Source organism: Vigna angularis, chromosome 11 (genome assembly GCF_016808095.1).
Source record: "Vigna angularis cultivar LongXiaoDou No.4 chromosome 11, ASM1680809v1, whole genome shotgun sequence".
NCBI lineage: Eukaryota > Viridiplantae > Streptophyta > Magnoliopsida > Fabales > Fabaceae > Vigna > Vigna angularis.
In genome coordinates, this window is record NC_068980.1 from 603,382 (window position 1) to 619,575 (window position 16,194).

At 34.4% G+C, this 16,194-nt stretch overlaps 3 protein-coding genes across 4 annotated transcripts; 2 read left to right on the top strand and 1 right to left on the bottom strand.

Annotated features, from left to right (window-relative positions):
- Positions 1–240: 240 nt before the first annotated feature.
- LOC108332286 (uncharacterized) lies at positions 241–2,646 on the bottom strand. The gene is made up of 6 exons (XM_017567455.2): positions 2,273–2,646; positions 2,113–2,189; positions 1,927–1,992; positions 1,762–1,836; positions 1,564–1,638; positions 241–906 (listed from the first exon to the last, which is right to left on the bottom strand). Exons 1-6 carry the CDS (start codon positions 2,592–2,594, stop codon positions 469–471), a joined length of 1,053 nt encoding a protein of 350 aa, XP_017422944.1. The 5' UTR covers positions 2,595–2,646; the 3' UTR covers positions 241–468.
- Positions 2,647–3,787: 1,141 nt separating this feature from the next.
- On the top strand, positions 3,788–5,970 carry LOC108332336 (amino acid transporter AVT6E). 2 transcript variants are annotated; one of them, XM_052870588.1, is made up of 2 exons: positions 3,830–4,045; positions 4,183–5,970. In XM_052870588.1, the coding sequence occupies exon 2, from the start codon at positions 4,406–4,408 to the stop codon at positions 5,588–5,590; it is 1,185 nt and encodes a 394-aa protein (XP_052726548.1). In that variant the 5' UTR covers positions 3,830–4,045; positions 4,183–4,405; the 3' UTR covers positions 5,591–5,970. The 2 variants fall into 2 exon arrangements, with proteins under 2 accessions (XP_017423038.1, XP_052726548.1); XM_017567549.2 differs by having other exon boundaries at positions 3,788–5,970.
- A 6,113-nt stretch (positions 5,971–12,083) lies between these two features.
- Positions 12,084–15,530, top strand: LOC108333182 (boron transporter 4). Its single transcript, XM_017568546.2, has 12 exons — positions 12,084–12,166; positions 12,690–12,882; positions 12,957–13,095; positions 13,198–13,363; positions 13,444–13,610; positions 13,688–13,861; positions 13,952–14,047; positions 14,126–14,242; positions 14,340–14,662; positions 14,765–15,044; positions 15,147–15,272; positions 15,372–15,530. The coding sequence occupies exons 2-12, from the start codon at positions 12,806–12,808 to the stop codon at positions 15,411–15,413; spliced, it is 1,707 nt and encodes a 568-aa protein (XP_017424035.2). The 5' UTR covers positions 12,084–12,166; positions 12,690–12,805; the 3' UTR covers positions 15,414–15,530.
- Positions 15,531–16,194: the final 664 nt, after the last annotated feature.

Below are 16,194 nucleotides of genomic sequence, written 5' to 3' on the forward strand. Positions count from 1 at the left end.
AAACAAGGATATAAGCTCCATACTTCCGGGAATGAAACATATCCAGTAAAAACAAAACACCCTCATCAATGTCCCTTATCCATAAAAACAAAACATACTTCCTGTGATTCCCCATAATCAAATTGCTACTACTACATAAAAAATGACACGATCAAGCCTTTAACCCTAAATTATCTGCAGCAAACAAAAAAAGTCCAACCATATCAAGCGATTGAAACCTAATCCTGTGGACAAGGTCAATACTCGAAAGCCATCAATACTAAATACCAAAATCTTGATACATCAACATCTTAATTTGTAAATATGAAAATGACACGGTGAAGAGTGTGTACAGGTAATTTGGTGTATTGCTTACGAAACATAGACTCAGCATGCCCACGGTTCAAGTCCTTAACGGACAGGGGCCATCCCACCACAGTTGTTTAACGCTTCAATCAGATGACGCTCGCTGCTCTAAAGCTCAAGGATCTACTGTCCCATGTTAGGGGGTGGCGGAGGAAGACGGACACCCTGATTCTGCATTGGTTGGGTAGGAAAACCTTGTGGAGGAGGCATTGATGGAGGTCTAGTACCCATGTTGAAACCCGATGTCCCACTTGCAATAGGGGGTGGGGGTGGGACAGATGGCATTCCACCAGAAGGTGCAGGTCTAGGACCGTTAGCTGCAGCCATAGGAGGGGGAGGTGGCATGGATCCTGGCATTGGAGGTGGAGGAGCTCTAGGAGGATTTGCCATAGGTGCACCAGGAGGTAGCCCTTGTGGGGGAGGAGGAGGTGGGGGTAGTGGAGCTTGAGGTGGTGGGGGCAAAGGCCTTGGTGGAACACCAGATGTCGCTGTGCCATTGGCTGCAGAGGGAGGCTGTGGTTTGTTTGCCTCCGGTGGCTTGGTTTTAAAATACAATTGCAACTACAGACAATTATCAATTGAAGTCATCAGTGGCAGATGTGGGAAATTAAAAATCACTAATGCACACCGCATATATAAAAAACATCAAGAAAAGAAAGCAAAAAAGAAGACAGGAAATTCCCAACCTAGTTCTGCTGCTGCTGAATGCTTGAATAATTAGATTGTATTGATAGTTAAAGGGGCAAACAATTAAAATGACTTGGATTCTCTTGAATCAGCCTTGTGTGTGGATGTCTAGGGGCAAAGTGCAGGTTTACGTAGCTTAATTTAACGTTAGAAACAGGTTTTAATCAAAAGTTTTTAAAAAGAGCCACTGAAAACTACTTTTTTTTTTTAATTCTTCATAGCAAACATTTGTCAAATAAGCTGCAAGCCAATCCAAATGTAGCACCACACCTTTTTTTTTTTTTGCATCAAATGCATGTTCTGGTATCGAAGCACACTGATTCACGGCCTGTACATGTCTACAACTAATCATCTTTCGTAGGGTTTCACTGTCCCTTTCTTGTAAAGTTAAAAGCTACCTTAAGTTAATCCCCAGTTAAACTTTTAAAAAAAAGTTTTTTCTTTGTTTTTTGCATGGATCACAAAACACAAAGGCACTTGCATAGATCAAGTTTACCATCACAGACAGACAAGAGGAGCACATGAACTAACCGTGAACATCTTTGAGTCCGGATCCCAGTGCGAGAAAAACTTTGGAGTAGACTTATCAATCTCCGTGCTGGGCACCTGAAAATGTAGCTTAATTGAGCATAAAGCAAATTTCTACAACTACAAAAGGAAAAAAACACAGCCAAAATCAAACTATAGAGGAAGACCAAAACAAATACACAAACAAATGTACGAAAATACCTTGAATGCAATTATTTCATACGGTTCAGCGGCAAACAGAAGGTACTGATATCTTTTATCAAAGGGTTGCACCCTCTGTAAGAGAAAAACGGAAATACTAAAACACCAGCATATTTATTGACAACAATCTGAGAGAAAGCATTGAACAAAATCACCAGGATTGACCTGTTCGTAGGAGGACATAAATCGGTGCCTCGGCTTGGCAAGGTCTTCAATCTCGGGATACTCAATCTGCGTCATCACAGAATTAAAAACACGCACAATATAAAGAGTGAATTATGCATAATATTATCAATTTATCAGACAATGTTAAAAAAAAGAGTGAATTATGCATCGATATAAAAAAAGAACCTGGAACAGTAGAGATCTTTGCTTGGTCTCAGGATCATACTGCTTGGTCACACGGTACCCAGGGCGTCCAATCTTAACTGCGAAAAAGGCACGCGAAATGTTTGTTTAATTTAGCAAACGGTGAAAAGGGGTAAAAGAGGGAAAAATAAACAAGAGGCACCTGTTTTGCGAAGGGTGACTTTGCGCTTGTGGGGTTGGGGCTGGGCAGGGGCGTCCTTGGCCTCGCGAGCAGCACGTTTGGCCAAGTTGGTCTGGTGGCGCTTGCCCTGAGTGTGGGCCAAGTAGTTGCCCTCGTTGTTGTGGAGAGTGAGACAGAGTTTGCACTCGTAGCTCCCAAGGTGGTTCCGCATGAAATACGGGTCCTTCGCTAGGTCTATCGTCTCCAGAGCCAGTCGCCGGAGACGCTCTCGCCGGTCGATGGCTTCGTTCTGCGCCGACGCCGCGCCTCCGCTCCCGGGCTTCGATCCCCATTCTCGATCCATCTCCAACACCACTTCACTTACCAATGATATTGATAATTACCGCCACACATTTTATTTGAGATCTTGTTATTATGTTCCCTCCCTTTTGGGCTCTTGGGCCCTTGGGCCATTCTTACACACCTAGCCCATTATTCATTTCAGTTTGGTGTTTCACCGTACACCTTCGAGTTTCATCCTACACCTCCAAATTTTTTTATATTATATATTAATAATCAATTTAATGTAACATTTATATATATATATATATATATATATATATATATATATATATATATATATATATATATATTCAATAAAAAAAATGTTTGTGTCAAAGAGAAACACAATACATTGAAATCCATTGGTATAAAAAAAAAAACACAATGCATGTTTGTATCAAAGTCAAATTAAGCAATTAAAGAATGTTGAGTTAGAATAGGTTTTATACATAGACAACAACCATGGTGCCTCTATTAAAGATTAACACAATTTTGAATTTATCTTTTTTTGGAAGTTATAAATTTTTAATAGAATGTCACAATAGACCCTTATAGAGCTTATATAGTATTACTTTTTTTTTCAAATCAATTGTGAAATTCATTATTTTTTTTGTCAAAAATCAAATTAGAATTCAGTGGCATTAGTGATTAAGAAGAATACAATTTTTTATATTATTTATTTGCGTATAAAGTAAAAATAATAGTATACGAGAGTTCTTTATTATACCTTGTAATATATAATGAAATATATTATCTTTATACAAAAATTAAACATTAAAATTAAGTTTATAATATATTATTTTAGCACTCCAAAAATCATTCGTAAAAGTTTACAGATGGATATAAAAAACTTATTGTAAATAAAATGGTATAACATAATATTTGTAATAATTAATACATAATAAATAAATGGTATAACACAACACGTAACTTTATGTGGATTTAGAAAATCAAGATATTTGTTGCAGTATAATATACGAGCCTTGTACTTTATATACAAACTTTGGATTTGGGGAAAATTCTGAATTTGTCTATTGGAATTGGTCAAAGTTCTGAATCTGTCAAGTGTTTTGAAATATTCAGGATTTTTTTATTATAAAATATTAATAAATTATATGAATATTTGAATAAACAGAAAAAAATATATATTTAAGTGGATATCAGTTTTCGTTACTCAAAGTATAAACTAAAAAACGTTAGATTATCGATTTAGTTTATTTATTAATATTAAGAATAAAATTATACAAGTATAAAGATTAGTTTAGTGGAGCACATACAGAAAAGAAAAAAAGCTGGGAGAAAGTGAAGGAGTGGTGGCGGAAAGAAAGAGGATTGTTTGGGAAGCAAAAGAATAGCCGCACCTTCCGTTTTGACACGTTATTCGGTAGAAGGTGGTGACGGAGAATTGGAGGGAATATCCATTGACCCAGAGATCTAGTTTCATTCTTCCTGCTCAACCACGACCAAAGATCTGTGAGTTTTTTTGTTTTTGTTTTTCTCTCTGGTCAGATCTGTAGAGTCTTCTTTCTCGACGCCATTATTATTCTTTTTCATCTCCGGAAGGGTGGAATCATGTCTAACAGAAATGAATATTCTTCTTTACCCGTTAGCTCCTATTTAGAATTGCAGCGTCAGAACGAGTCCTCAAAATCTGTTGGCATTCCTTCTTATGACGAATCCGAAGTGTATTTGGGATCCAAAATCGAAGACGAGGATGAAGATTTCGAAACGGACATCGATAATTACCCCCTTGTTATTGTGGGGTCCAATAAAGGCTCTGGGATACCTGGGGCTGTTTTCAATTTAACAACCACGGTTATTGGGGCAGGGATCATGGCTCTCCCTGCCACTATGAAAGTTCTAGGATTGGTTTTGGGGATTATTTTGATAATTCTTATGGGAATTTTGTCTGAAATTAGCGTGGAATTGTTGGTGAGGTTTTCTGTTTTGTGTAAGGCATCGTCCTATGGGGAGGTTGTTCAGCATGCAATGGGAAAGCCTGTGAGGATTTTGTCTGAAATCTGCATTATTTTGAACAATGCCGGTGTTTTGGTGGTTTACTTGATAATCATGGGGGATGTTATGTCTGGTTCCTCTCACCATATGGGGGTTTTTGATCAGTTAATGGGGAATGGGGCGTGGGATCAAAGGAAGATTGTGGTTTTAGTCGTCATGGTGGTTTTCCTTGCTCCCCTTTGTTCACTTGACAAGATTGATTCATTGAGCTTGACCTCGGCTGCCTCCGTGGCTCTTGCTGTTTTGTTTGTCGTTGTTGCTTTTACGGTTGCTTTCATCAAGCTCGTGGAAGGACGGATTGATTCTCCCAGATTGGCTCCTGATCTTAGCTCCAAAACTGCAATTTTGGATTTTCTTGTTGCGATACCCATCATGACCAATGCATTTGTTTGCCAGTTTAATGTGCCGCCAATATATAATGAGCTTGAACAACGGTCTCCTCGAAAGATGAACACGGTTGGGAGGTACACCACTGTTTTGTGCATCGTAGTTTATGCTTCCACTTCCATATCAGGTTACCTGCTCTTTGGGAAAGACACAGAGGCTGATGTACTGACTAATTTTGATAAGGATCTTGGAATTCGGTATAGCTCGGTCTTGAACTATATTGTCCGGATTGGCTACATTCTTCATTTGATACTTGTTTTCCCTGTTATTCATTTTTCATTGCGCCAAACAGTGGACGCATTATTGTTTGAGGGATCACCTCCTCTTTCAGAAAGTAAGAAGAGATCTTTGGGGTTGACTGCGGTTCTGTTGGTCCTCATATATATTGGGTCTACTATGATTCCAAACATCTGGACAGCTTTTAAGTTCACTGGGGCAACCACGGCTGTTTCATTGGGTTTTATATTTCCTTCTCTTATTTCATTGAGACTAAGACATCTGGGAGATCTAAGCTACGGGGAATGGGTTTTGTCATGGTTGATGTTGGTATTAGCTGTGACTGTTAGCATAGTAGGAGTTGTTAGCAATGTTTATAGCCTTGAGAGTAAGTCTTAGCCACACAATTTGGTTTCTTCTTTACAGGAATCATGTGGTAATTTAAAGTAAACATTTCTTCGTTGGCTCTGCTGCAATGTGATTCAAACTGCAGAAGATGGGGTGCGCAGGATTGTTTTGTAATATGGGAAAACTATTTTTGCTCCGGCTATGATATATAGGGTATGAGATGCACATAAACCTTCAACGCGTCCTCCAATTTTGAAGACTGATGACCAATTGGTTCAGGACCAGAGGACTGTGGCTTATCAGTTTGCCGCAGTATGTATACAGTTCTGATCTTTATGGCAGTATTATCTTTTTTCTTCATTGATTTTACACAAGGTTGATGTTGTAACATTTTGTAGCAGGTTCTGCAATTGCTTATCTGGCACATTCCACGTTTTATTTTCATTTTCTGGTAGACAATTTCTGTTTTAGTTGCTTTCAAAGCATGTGTAGGCTTGTTATAAAATGCTTTTAGGATCAAGTAAGGAATACCTTGCATACACCACACTATAAATGAGACACACGCTGCAACCCCTCATTGCATAACAATCATGCACAACTGGATAACATTATATCTGTATCACATTCAAAGTAGAATGCAGACAACTTGTTAAACATAAGCCTGAATTTGAGCACAAATTATCTCCCAAATGAAATTGCCCTAGTTTTTCTTCGGCATGAAAACAGGTGAGCTACATGCTCCTTTTCTAGTGAATCTTGTATTGCTGCAGCTTTGTTTGTTTTCTTTTCATTTTCTTTCTTCTCCCCATTCTTGTTTAGACTTGGGTAGTAGAGCTGGAATACCAACATTCACTGGTTTGGTTTCTCCCTGGAGTGGTAGACTGAACCATCTATCTCAGCAAACATATTATTTCGTCATAATAATAACACAGATTGATCCTTATGTGATCCATCAAACGTAGCTTCGGCCTCATAAACCGGAAATATCAGTTTCTGATGACTAATAAATTCCATTTTAGTATCTACTTGTTATAAATATTATATTGTGCTAATTTCATACATAAACACGAGTGATGATTTTATTTTCGGATGAATAAAGTACAGTCTCATGGTAAAAATGATATCACTTTAGTGGCAAAAACAAGATATCAATATTTTAATCGACCGATAGTGTATTTAATAATGTCAGGAAGCTGACTAATTTATTTAAATAATTCATTGATCAATATAAAAAATACTTGATAGATGTTTACTTCACCCATATAAATATATTTGACATGTTTAAAGTGAATGTAACGGTTTTTCAATTAATGATTGCATAATTTTTCTTATTTGTTAGGGAACTTTTTAATAAAAAAAATCAATGTACAACGTAACTTAAATTAAGAAATAAAAAAATTAAAATTAAAAAATGGTTAATACTTCTTACACAAATTTTAAAATATAAATAAAAAGTTATAAAAAATTAATTATTTAAAATTATAATTGTTTCGGGTATGGGTCTTGAATCTAATCAAAACACTTCACTTCACACTTTTCTATTTGTTTTATCACGTCGCTTTCAAAGTTTCAGTTATAATGTTCTTAAGTTCTCGACACTCCTTCAAGCTAGGGTGTACCTATAAAAGATACTCTGACGCTCAAGTTAGTAATACAAATGTTCGGGTAGCACAGTAAATTCTTAAATTCTCAATAAATATAATCACTTATCTTCTTACCTTACACTTGTATTTATAATTTTCTATATATGCTTATAACTAGTATAGGCTTAATTGTAGCCCAATAAACGAAGTATACTTTACCTATAATCTCTTATTACTAGTGATACTTAGTGCTTAAATGATCATGATCGCCCGATTGTTCTGTTAATCTGGGTTTTACTCTTTTATGGACCGCTTGATCAATAGTTGACCAAGCGGTCATACAGTACACATGTCTCCAAGTCCGAGCCAGAGGTATCTAGCATTGAGTTTGATTGATGGTGTCTTTGATGTGGTTTTTCATCTGCATTGGACGTTGGCCTGGTCGATCCGCTCGAGCTATATTAGTCGGGTATTTCAAAAGATGGTTGTAGGAGTGACTGTTGGCGGGGAAAAATGTGTGTCACTTCATGTTTTGTGCCTAGAAGTGACAGAGACGCACAATCTAGATCGTTGGATGAAATTGGATCTAAGGGTGGATGGCTCGTGACAATTGAGGACGATTTGCCTATAAATATGGGTGGTCCTCTCCCGTCATTTTCATCATTTTCTTTAATTCTCTTTGTCTATCGAAAGGTCTTTTTACATTTCAAGTAATAAAAATGTCATTTGTTTCGTTATCTTTGTTTGAGAAGTAATCTAGAACAGCTGCGTGAGAGGTTTGCTGGCGATGACCCACGATTTTCGACAACGAGCTCTGTGTCCTCCTCGATTTTTGAGACAACCGAGCAGGATAATGGCTTGACAAATGACACAACTAGTGTAGATACTTATAAGGTCATACATGTGTGTGATGTCGGTTTATACTACAATGGGCTGAAGATCAATGCCGGGAACGAGGGGGCCGAATGTCAAGGTGCCTTGCCCGTGATCAAGGGTTATGGTTGGGCTTCCCATGAGGTGGGTGAGTATGTCACTTGCTTCCGCATGGGAAGAGACCTGGCGAGCTAGGCCGATCAGGTCTACCTTGTGCGAAACGCGGAGGAAGCCGTATTGATCAAGGTGATGGTGTGTAAGGGGAACGAGCGAGTTTATCATGGGAAGGAAAACAATATTGAAGACTTTTTCTTCATGTATATTTTCCCTTTCGATCAAATGTTCGTTCGGGTTCCCTTCACCAACTTCCAAGCAAACGTGTTAAGGGAGTTGAATTTGGCTCCTACGCATGATATTGAATGAGTTTTATACAACCTAGGGTATGGTCATTGTTAAAATTGATAAAAAGGATGGGATAATTATCCTTGTTTAGGCTAAACATTATACATAAGAGAATAAACATTTATGTATACCATGAAAGCACGTAGAGGTTGGTCAAGGCTGTTAGGTGAAGCAGGCTGTGACATGGGTAGTCATGGCAGTAAGTCTAGGCTAGGAGGCTTTGAAGTAACAGTGGTAAGAGGGATAATGTAGGGTATGATTATTGAGTCAGTAGGGTTGGGTAATTATTTTGAATTGAGAGTGTTTTTGTCTAGTAGTTTTAAGGGTTTATTAGTAATTTTGTTTGAGTCTTATTTTATTAGATTGAGTCTAGTAATATTTATTTTGATTTTGATAGAGATAAAATAGAGGTGAGTAGTTTTGATTTTTCATTTATTTAGGTTTAGTATTATTTTATTTTATTGATATAAGATAAAGATATACTAAGCAATTTTGATTTTCTATTTACACATATTTAAAGGGTTTCAAGGTAGAATAAAAATTACCAAAACCCTATTTACACCTATTTAAAGGGTGTCATAGTGTGTCACTTTATTTTTCTACATAGTAGTATTAGATTTATTGACTTGGAACATCCTAAAATGGAACCTTAAAAAAAAAACACAACAATATCGCTTTTTTGTAGGGAGGGACAACACACAATTGTAGGGAGGTACACACATATAGAGGCCTCTTACTACTCACAGATTTGATTTTGGTACCACTCCAAAATGCCTCTTACTAATGGAAGTATCTTATGTGCATATAAACACATATTCATCTCTTATTTTATCCGATGTGAGACTTTGTTTGTACTCAATATTTTTCTCATCATATAACATCAATTTTTTTCTCTAAAACCTTCGTAGTAAAGATCTCTAATTTAAATTTTATCTCTACAATGGTAGTTTCTCTGATCTAAAACATCACACCCTCAAGAACTCCTAACTAAATAAGAAGATGTGTTCAAAAGTGAAACAAAATGAACAAAAATAAAATCTTCCAAATATTGTTATACATATAAACAAATGTAAATTGTGTTTGAAAGGTAAACCATTTAAAATTTAATTGCCTTTTTCCTTCTAAATTTAGTATAAAATATTATTATATGTTATATTTAATTATCGTATCTAATTAAGCTATGGGTATCCGAGGTCTACATTCTAATTAAAACAATTAATTAAATCATTAAATCTTAAAGGCTTAAATGTTTACTTCGTCCCGAAGGTGAATTTCTATTTAGTACTCGGTTTTAAAAATGAAGACATTGAGTCCTTATGTTATGAAAAGTATATGAATAAAGAAAAAGCTGAACAAGAGAGAGAAAAAGTTGGATAATATAAGAGAGAAGAGAAAAAGTACAACCACATTAGCATGGACTTAATGCTGTTGCTGTCAACTTAACGGATATGACCTTATTTATACATTTTTTATAACATAGAGACTCAATGTCTCCAATTTTAAAACCGGGTACTAAACAGAAATTCACCTCTTAATATGAGGACGAAGTAAGCATTTAAGTCAATCTTAAATAAATTTTGTATAATGCAGTAATTAATTTATCATGTTTTATAAAATATTTTTATATACTATATTAAGTTTGCTATGGTGATTTCATAATATCTTAGAATAAATTATAATCATAATGTTTTCAACTTTTTTACAATCAATTTGATTTCTTTATTTTTTTAAAATAAGCTGATCTCTTTAAGCTTTTAAAATAGTTTAAAATGGGCTTTTGTCGATTGATGATTAACCAAGTTTTTTCCAGAAGTTTTTTCAAACACTTGATCAAATAATTAAAAAAATAAAATGAATAAAATATGAAAAGTATATATATATATATATATATATATATATATATATATATATATATATATATATATATATATATATATATATATATATATATATATATATATATATATATATGAGGAATAAGAAACAATACATCGATATACCTTCATTTCTTCTATTTTCAATCTTAAAATTATTTGTTATAATTAGCTTCACATATATTTGCACTTTTAAATATTTCCTTGGCAATCTATAAATTTTTAAATATATTAATGGATTATCATTTTATATATTGTAAAATTTATAAATATTTACTCTTCATAAAGCGTATCTTTTTTATAATATTGATGTACATTCTTATATTGTCAACCAATAAAAGATCATAAAAATTGTAACATTTCAATTAATTCATAGTTGATTTAATTAGTGAAATAACAAATTAAGAGTGATAATTCCTTGCAAAAATTTGGTTGTGGACTTGAATAGAAAAAGAAATCTACCCCATAAATGTAACAATTTTTCATATCATTAATGAATTAATTCGTAATTTTATATAATAGTTGTATCTTTTTAGAAGGAAAATAGGGAGACATTTATACTGAACACATTCTCCAACAAAAATTTAATAGTCTGTGTTTTTTGCAGAAACATCCTTCTCTCTCCTCTTTACCCTAAAACTTATTTATTCACGTCTAAGTACAACCTAGTTTCCATAATTATAAAATGATAGGATAATGCATATTTATATTTATTTAACTTACATTAAAAAAATAAAACAATTATAAAAAAAGTAAACTTTTATAAATTTAAAAAATATAAAAAATAAAAATTAATAAAAGATAATATCAAATAAATATAAAAAATTTGTGTGGTAGATAACATATTTTTCGGATCTGTGGAATGCTTTGCTTTCAGAATTGTAAACAGTAATTTTTGTGACAATGAAGAACATACATGATTTTCTTCCTTTGAACAACATTCATTTTGTCTCCCTGTTTCAATACTCATATGCGTGATAAAAGTACCAAAACTCAATCCAAGAATTAATTCAAATACTACTTTTGCTCTGTTGCTCGTGGTCACTTCAACGTCTCCTCTCTCTTCTTTCTTCCGATCGATTTTGCATTAAGTATTAACATCATATCATACAGCTATGCATTAGTTTTTAATCTGCATGATATCATACATTTTTGTTATTCAATAGTTTTCGTTGATTTGTATATTAATTTTACATTTGAAAATGTGATGAATTTGATTTCTTTTTGTGTTGTTGGAATTCTGATTTATTGTTTAACTAATTTTTTTTTCTTGTCTTCATAACGAGCTCCATTGTTTTTTGTTTGTGTTATTAATATCTCTTTCGTAATGATTTCTTATTGATCGAACATCACAAAAATTGAAAGTAAATCGCGTGTGTGAAATTATTCATTTTCATTTCTTTTTATTTTTTCATTTCTTTTTAGTGTTTCAGTATGGTCCATGTGTCCTGTTTCGAGTCAAATTTGTTGATAAAAGAAGTCAAAGCCAACAGAGAGAAACCTTAGGCGTATATATGATTGTATATTGGTGTTATGTTTTCCAGCTTCTGGTTTTCTATGCCCTTTCATGCTTAAGAGTTTTTTAATCAGTATGACTCATTACAGTGTGATGCAGATATGGAAAGCTTAAAAACACCTTTGGAAGGTGTTAAAAAAGACCTTCAAGGAAGAGCGGAGTTCTATAAAGATGATTGGACAAGTGGTCTTTATGCAGGAACTGCGTAAGTTTCTTATATATCATATCTTCATTAAACAGACTTTTGACTTTCAAAGAATAGTACTATTTATTGAACATTCTCTTTTTGTTGACAGAATATTGGCCCCAACTACCTATATTTTCTTTGCTTCTGCTCTTCCAGTCATTGCCTTTGGCGAGCAGCTAAGTAGAGACACAGGTTTTTTTTTTTTTTTATCTTCTTCTCCTGTCCTGTTTGTCTTAACATGCATGTGTAACCCAAAGATGGTAACACACTTCGTTTATAGAAGGATTAATTTGTCAAATACTTTTGTTAGGATTAGTAATCTCCGTCAACTTGCTTTTCAAAAAAAAATGTTTTAGTATAAGAAAATCAAAATTGTAATTCTCTAAACGGTTCCTCTAAAGAATGAATCTATGTTAATAAATCTCATGATATTATATACAAATGCTCTTGATTTTATTTTGAAGTATTTTAGCAAGGTACATCTTAGTTTATATGAAAGTTAAAATGACAACTTCTTAAAGTGAGTGTGTTTCATACAATAGCACAAGTTTTTTGAACCCCTCACACATTTTACAAGAGTGAGCATGAGAAGAAATGGTTTTAAGTTAAATGTATGAATGAAAAATGAGAAATTAGTTCTTTTGTCTCACTCAATACTCTCTTTATAAGTGAAAAACTTGATAGAGAAATTAAACAAGTTGTTGTTTGTACATAGATGGAAGCTTGAGCACTGTAGAAACGCTGGCTTCTACAGCTATTTGTGGAATCATACAATCAATTTTGGGTGGCCAGACTCTCTTAATCGTAGGAGTTGCTGAACCCACTGTCATTATGTACACCTATTTGTACAACTTTGCCAAAGATAAGGATTTATTGGGACGAGAACTCTTTTTAGCTTGGGCAGGATGGTAAGGAAAACATTTTCTATATGATCCAACTTCGTTGTGAAATCAATGTCTAATTGATATAATTAACATCCCAGGGTTTGTGTATGGACTGCTCTCTTGTTGTTTCTTCTAGCAATATTCAATGCTGGAAATATCATCAATAGATTTACAAGGATCGCGGGTGAGCTTTTTGGCATGTTGATCACAGTCTTGTTCATTCAAGAGGCTATAAAGGTCAGTTTGTGGTATATTAGTCTAGGTATCAAATATCAAATTAAACATGAATTGGCATAAGACATGGGAAAAGTACTTTGACACAAGCTTTTGCAAGTTCAGGGAATTGTAAGTGAGTTTAATGTTCCTAAAGAGGGAAACCCAACATTGGAAAAGTACCATTTTAATTGGCTGTATGCAAATGGATTGATGGGCATTATATTCACCTTTGGCCTTCTCTATACATCTTTAAAGAGCAGAAGAGCAAGGTCATGGTTATATGCCACAGGTTTGTTAAGTGAATTTCAAGTTATTTGAACTACATTATGGTTGGAGTGGGGAATCTGACATAGTTTGTTTATTGAACAGGATGGTTTAGAAGTTTTGTTGCAGACTATGGGGTACCTTTCATGGTGGTGGTGTGGACAGCACTATCATTCACAGTACCGAGTAAAGTGCCTTTTGGAGTTCCCAGAAGGCTCACCTCTCCTCTTGTTTGGGAGTCTACAACTTTATATCATTGGACAGTAATTAAAGTAATTCGTAATGCATATAGTCAAAACAGTTCTTACTTTAGTAGTTTTGGTCATTACTTATATAGCATCTTCTGCAGGATATGGGGAAGGTTTCCCCGTCATATATTTTTGCTGCTTTTATTCCCGCAATAATGATTGCGGGACTTTACTTCTTTGACCATAGTGTTGCTTCCCAGATGGCACAACAGAAGGAATTCAATCTCAAGAAACCTTCTGCATACCATTATGACATATTGTTGCTAGGACTAACGGTATATCTCTCTTGTACTTGATTGTTTAATGGTCATTTATAGTAGTGATCCGACGGGAATTGATGATTTTCTTTGGATAAAAATATCTAGACCTTGCTTTGTGGATTGATTGGCTTACCTCCTTCAAATGGAGTTCTTCCTCAATCTCCTATGCACACCAAGAGTCTGGCTGCTCTCAAGAAACAGGTGAATAGGATAAGTGAGTGTTAGTAAATATCATAATTGAAATTGATATTTATATGGTGATTTTTTTTTCAATGGCAGATGATCCGAAAAAAGATGGTTAAAAGTGCCAAGGAAAGCATAGATCTTAAAGCTAGCAATTCTGAAATTTATGGAAAGATGCAAGCAGTATTTATAGAAATGGATAAGTGTCCAGATGTAAACATATAAGTCGTTAATCCTCTTGCCCTTGTCCAATTATGACAATTGATACATAGCTAAGTTTTCTTTTGATCGTGAATTTGATTGCTTGCAGAAACATTTAGTGGACAAAGAACTAGAGGATTTGAAAGAGGTTGTCTTAAACGGGGAAGATAAAGGACATGACAAAAAGAGTAAGTTTGATCCTGAAAAACACATTGATGCATATTTGCCTATAAGAGTAAAGGAGCAGAGAGTGAGCAATCTCTTACAATCAATCTTTGTTGGAGCATCAGTCTTTGGCATGCCTGTCATAAAAAAGATACCAACTTCAGTTCTGTGGGGATATTTTGCGTACATGGCCATTGATAGTCTTCCAGGAAATCAATTTTGGGAAAGGATCTTACTCCTTTTTGTAACACCCAGTAGGTGGCACAAGTAAGTAGAAGTTACTATTCTTTCAACAATTTTACTAAAGCATGAAACTTCCACTGTCAATATTTACTATTTCTAACACCAACCTTTATATAATCTTCGCAGGTTGTTGGAGGGGGATCATGCTTCCTATGTCGAGTCAGTACCTTACAGATACATAGTATTGTTCACAGTCTTCCAATGTGTGTATTTCTTGGTTTGCTTTGGAGTGACATGGATTCCCATAGCTGGAATACTGTTCCCCTTGCCTTTCTTTGTACTGATCACATTGAGGCAGCATATACTCCCCAAGCTGTTCAAGCCTCAACATCTTAGGGAACTGGATGCAGCTGAATACGAAGAAATAATTGCTGCTCCAGGACAAGCTTTCAATAGGTCTTTCAGGGTACGATGCCATACTTTATATGTTATCACCATTTCGTCTTAATTCTTCTTTAAATTGCTCTCCGGTGTGGGATACGAAAGAGCTTGTTTGCTTTTTTAACAGGAGGTAGAATCACCCAGAGTTGGATCAGTGGAAATAGAGGATGCTGAAATATTAGATGAGTTAACTACAAATAGAGGGGAGTGGAAGATTAGAAATGTCAGCTCCATTGAGGAAAGAAATCGCCAGGTGACAGCAATTCCACTGTTACTGATGTTTGTTTAGCCTTTTTTGTGCTTTCTCTCACTTGAATGTTTTTGTGTTTTTTTGAATGTTGAGGATTTACAGATGTCCCCTGATGAAACCGGATCTCCAGACCCAACTTGTTAGGGACGAAAGGCGATGAATTGAATCCTACATGATAAGTGTGCAATCCCTGCATGCAGAAGGGATCTGACATTTATGCACATCTCCTCTACAAGAAAAACAGACTGTGATACCAATGTATTACCCATGTATTGATTAAAATCAAGTTTTAGAACATAGAAAGTTTTAGAATCTTAAAATTTTCAAACTCATATTAACAATTTTGGGTATATATATATATATATATATATATATATATATATATAAACATTAAATATGTTAAAATTATTATATTTTATTAGTCAATTTTGTAAAGTGATTTAATAATGTAAATATGACTAATAGTATATGTATTTGATATTTTCTTGTTTTCTTTTCATTTCCATTAAAGGAAAAATTACAGAAAGGCTAATCTTTCGTGCAGGCTTCCTTCTCTTTTGATATGCACTTCAACCAAAAAAACTGCTTAGGATAAAAATATATTTTCATTGAAAGTACTCCGAAATCACCGCGATTGAGACAAGATTTGAAAATGACGCATTCCTACAAATCACTACTTTCACTGGCTTTCAAATACATCAAAATAAACAAAAATTTACTTGCGCAACCGCTTGCGACAATTTTCGTAAATAATTATTCACTTGTAAACAAACTCAGTATAAATAAATTTACTCGATCATTTCTAATAAAATTTAATTAAATAAAATTAGTTTAATTACAACTTTTTCAGTTTCAATTAATTTTTTTTAATATCATACATTCTTGTATCAGTCTTATATTATTTATTAAAATAGTTTAAAGTAAG

Coding starts and splice junctions, on each gene's coding strand:
- LOC108332286 (XM_017567455.2), bottom strand. CDS start 2,594: ATGGATCGAGAATGGGGATCGAAGCCCGGGAGCGGAGGCGCGGCGTCG. Junction 1,993..2,112: donor AAAGATCTCTACTGTTCCAG/GTTCTTTTTTTA, acceptor GTGATGACGCAG/ATTGAGTATCCCGAGATTGA. Junction 907..1,563: donor CGGACTCAAAGATGTTCACG/GTTAGTTCATGT, acceptor AATTGTCTGTAG/TTGCAATTGTATTTTAAAAC.
- LOC108332336 (XM_017567549.2), top strand. CDS start 4,145: ATGTCTAACAGAAATGAATATTCTTCTTTACCCGTTAGCTCCTATTTA.
- LOC108333182 (XM_017568546.2), top strand. CDS start 12,806: ATGTACACCTATTTGTACAACTTTGCCAAAGATAAGGATTTATTGGGA. Junction 12,883..12,956: donor TTTTTAGCTTGGGCAGGATG/GTAAGGAAAACA, acceptor TTAACATCCCAG/GGTTTGTGTATGGACTGCTC. Junction 13,364..13,443: donor GTCATGGTTATATGCCACAG/GTTTGTTAAGTG, acceptor TTTATTGAACAG/GATGGTTTAGAAGTTTTGTT.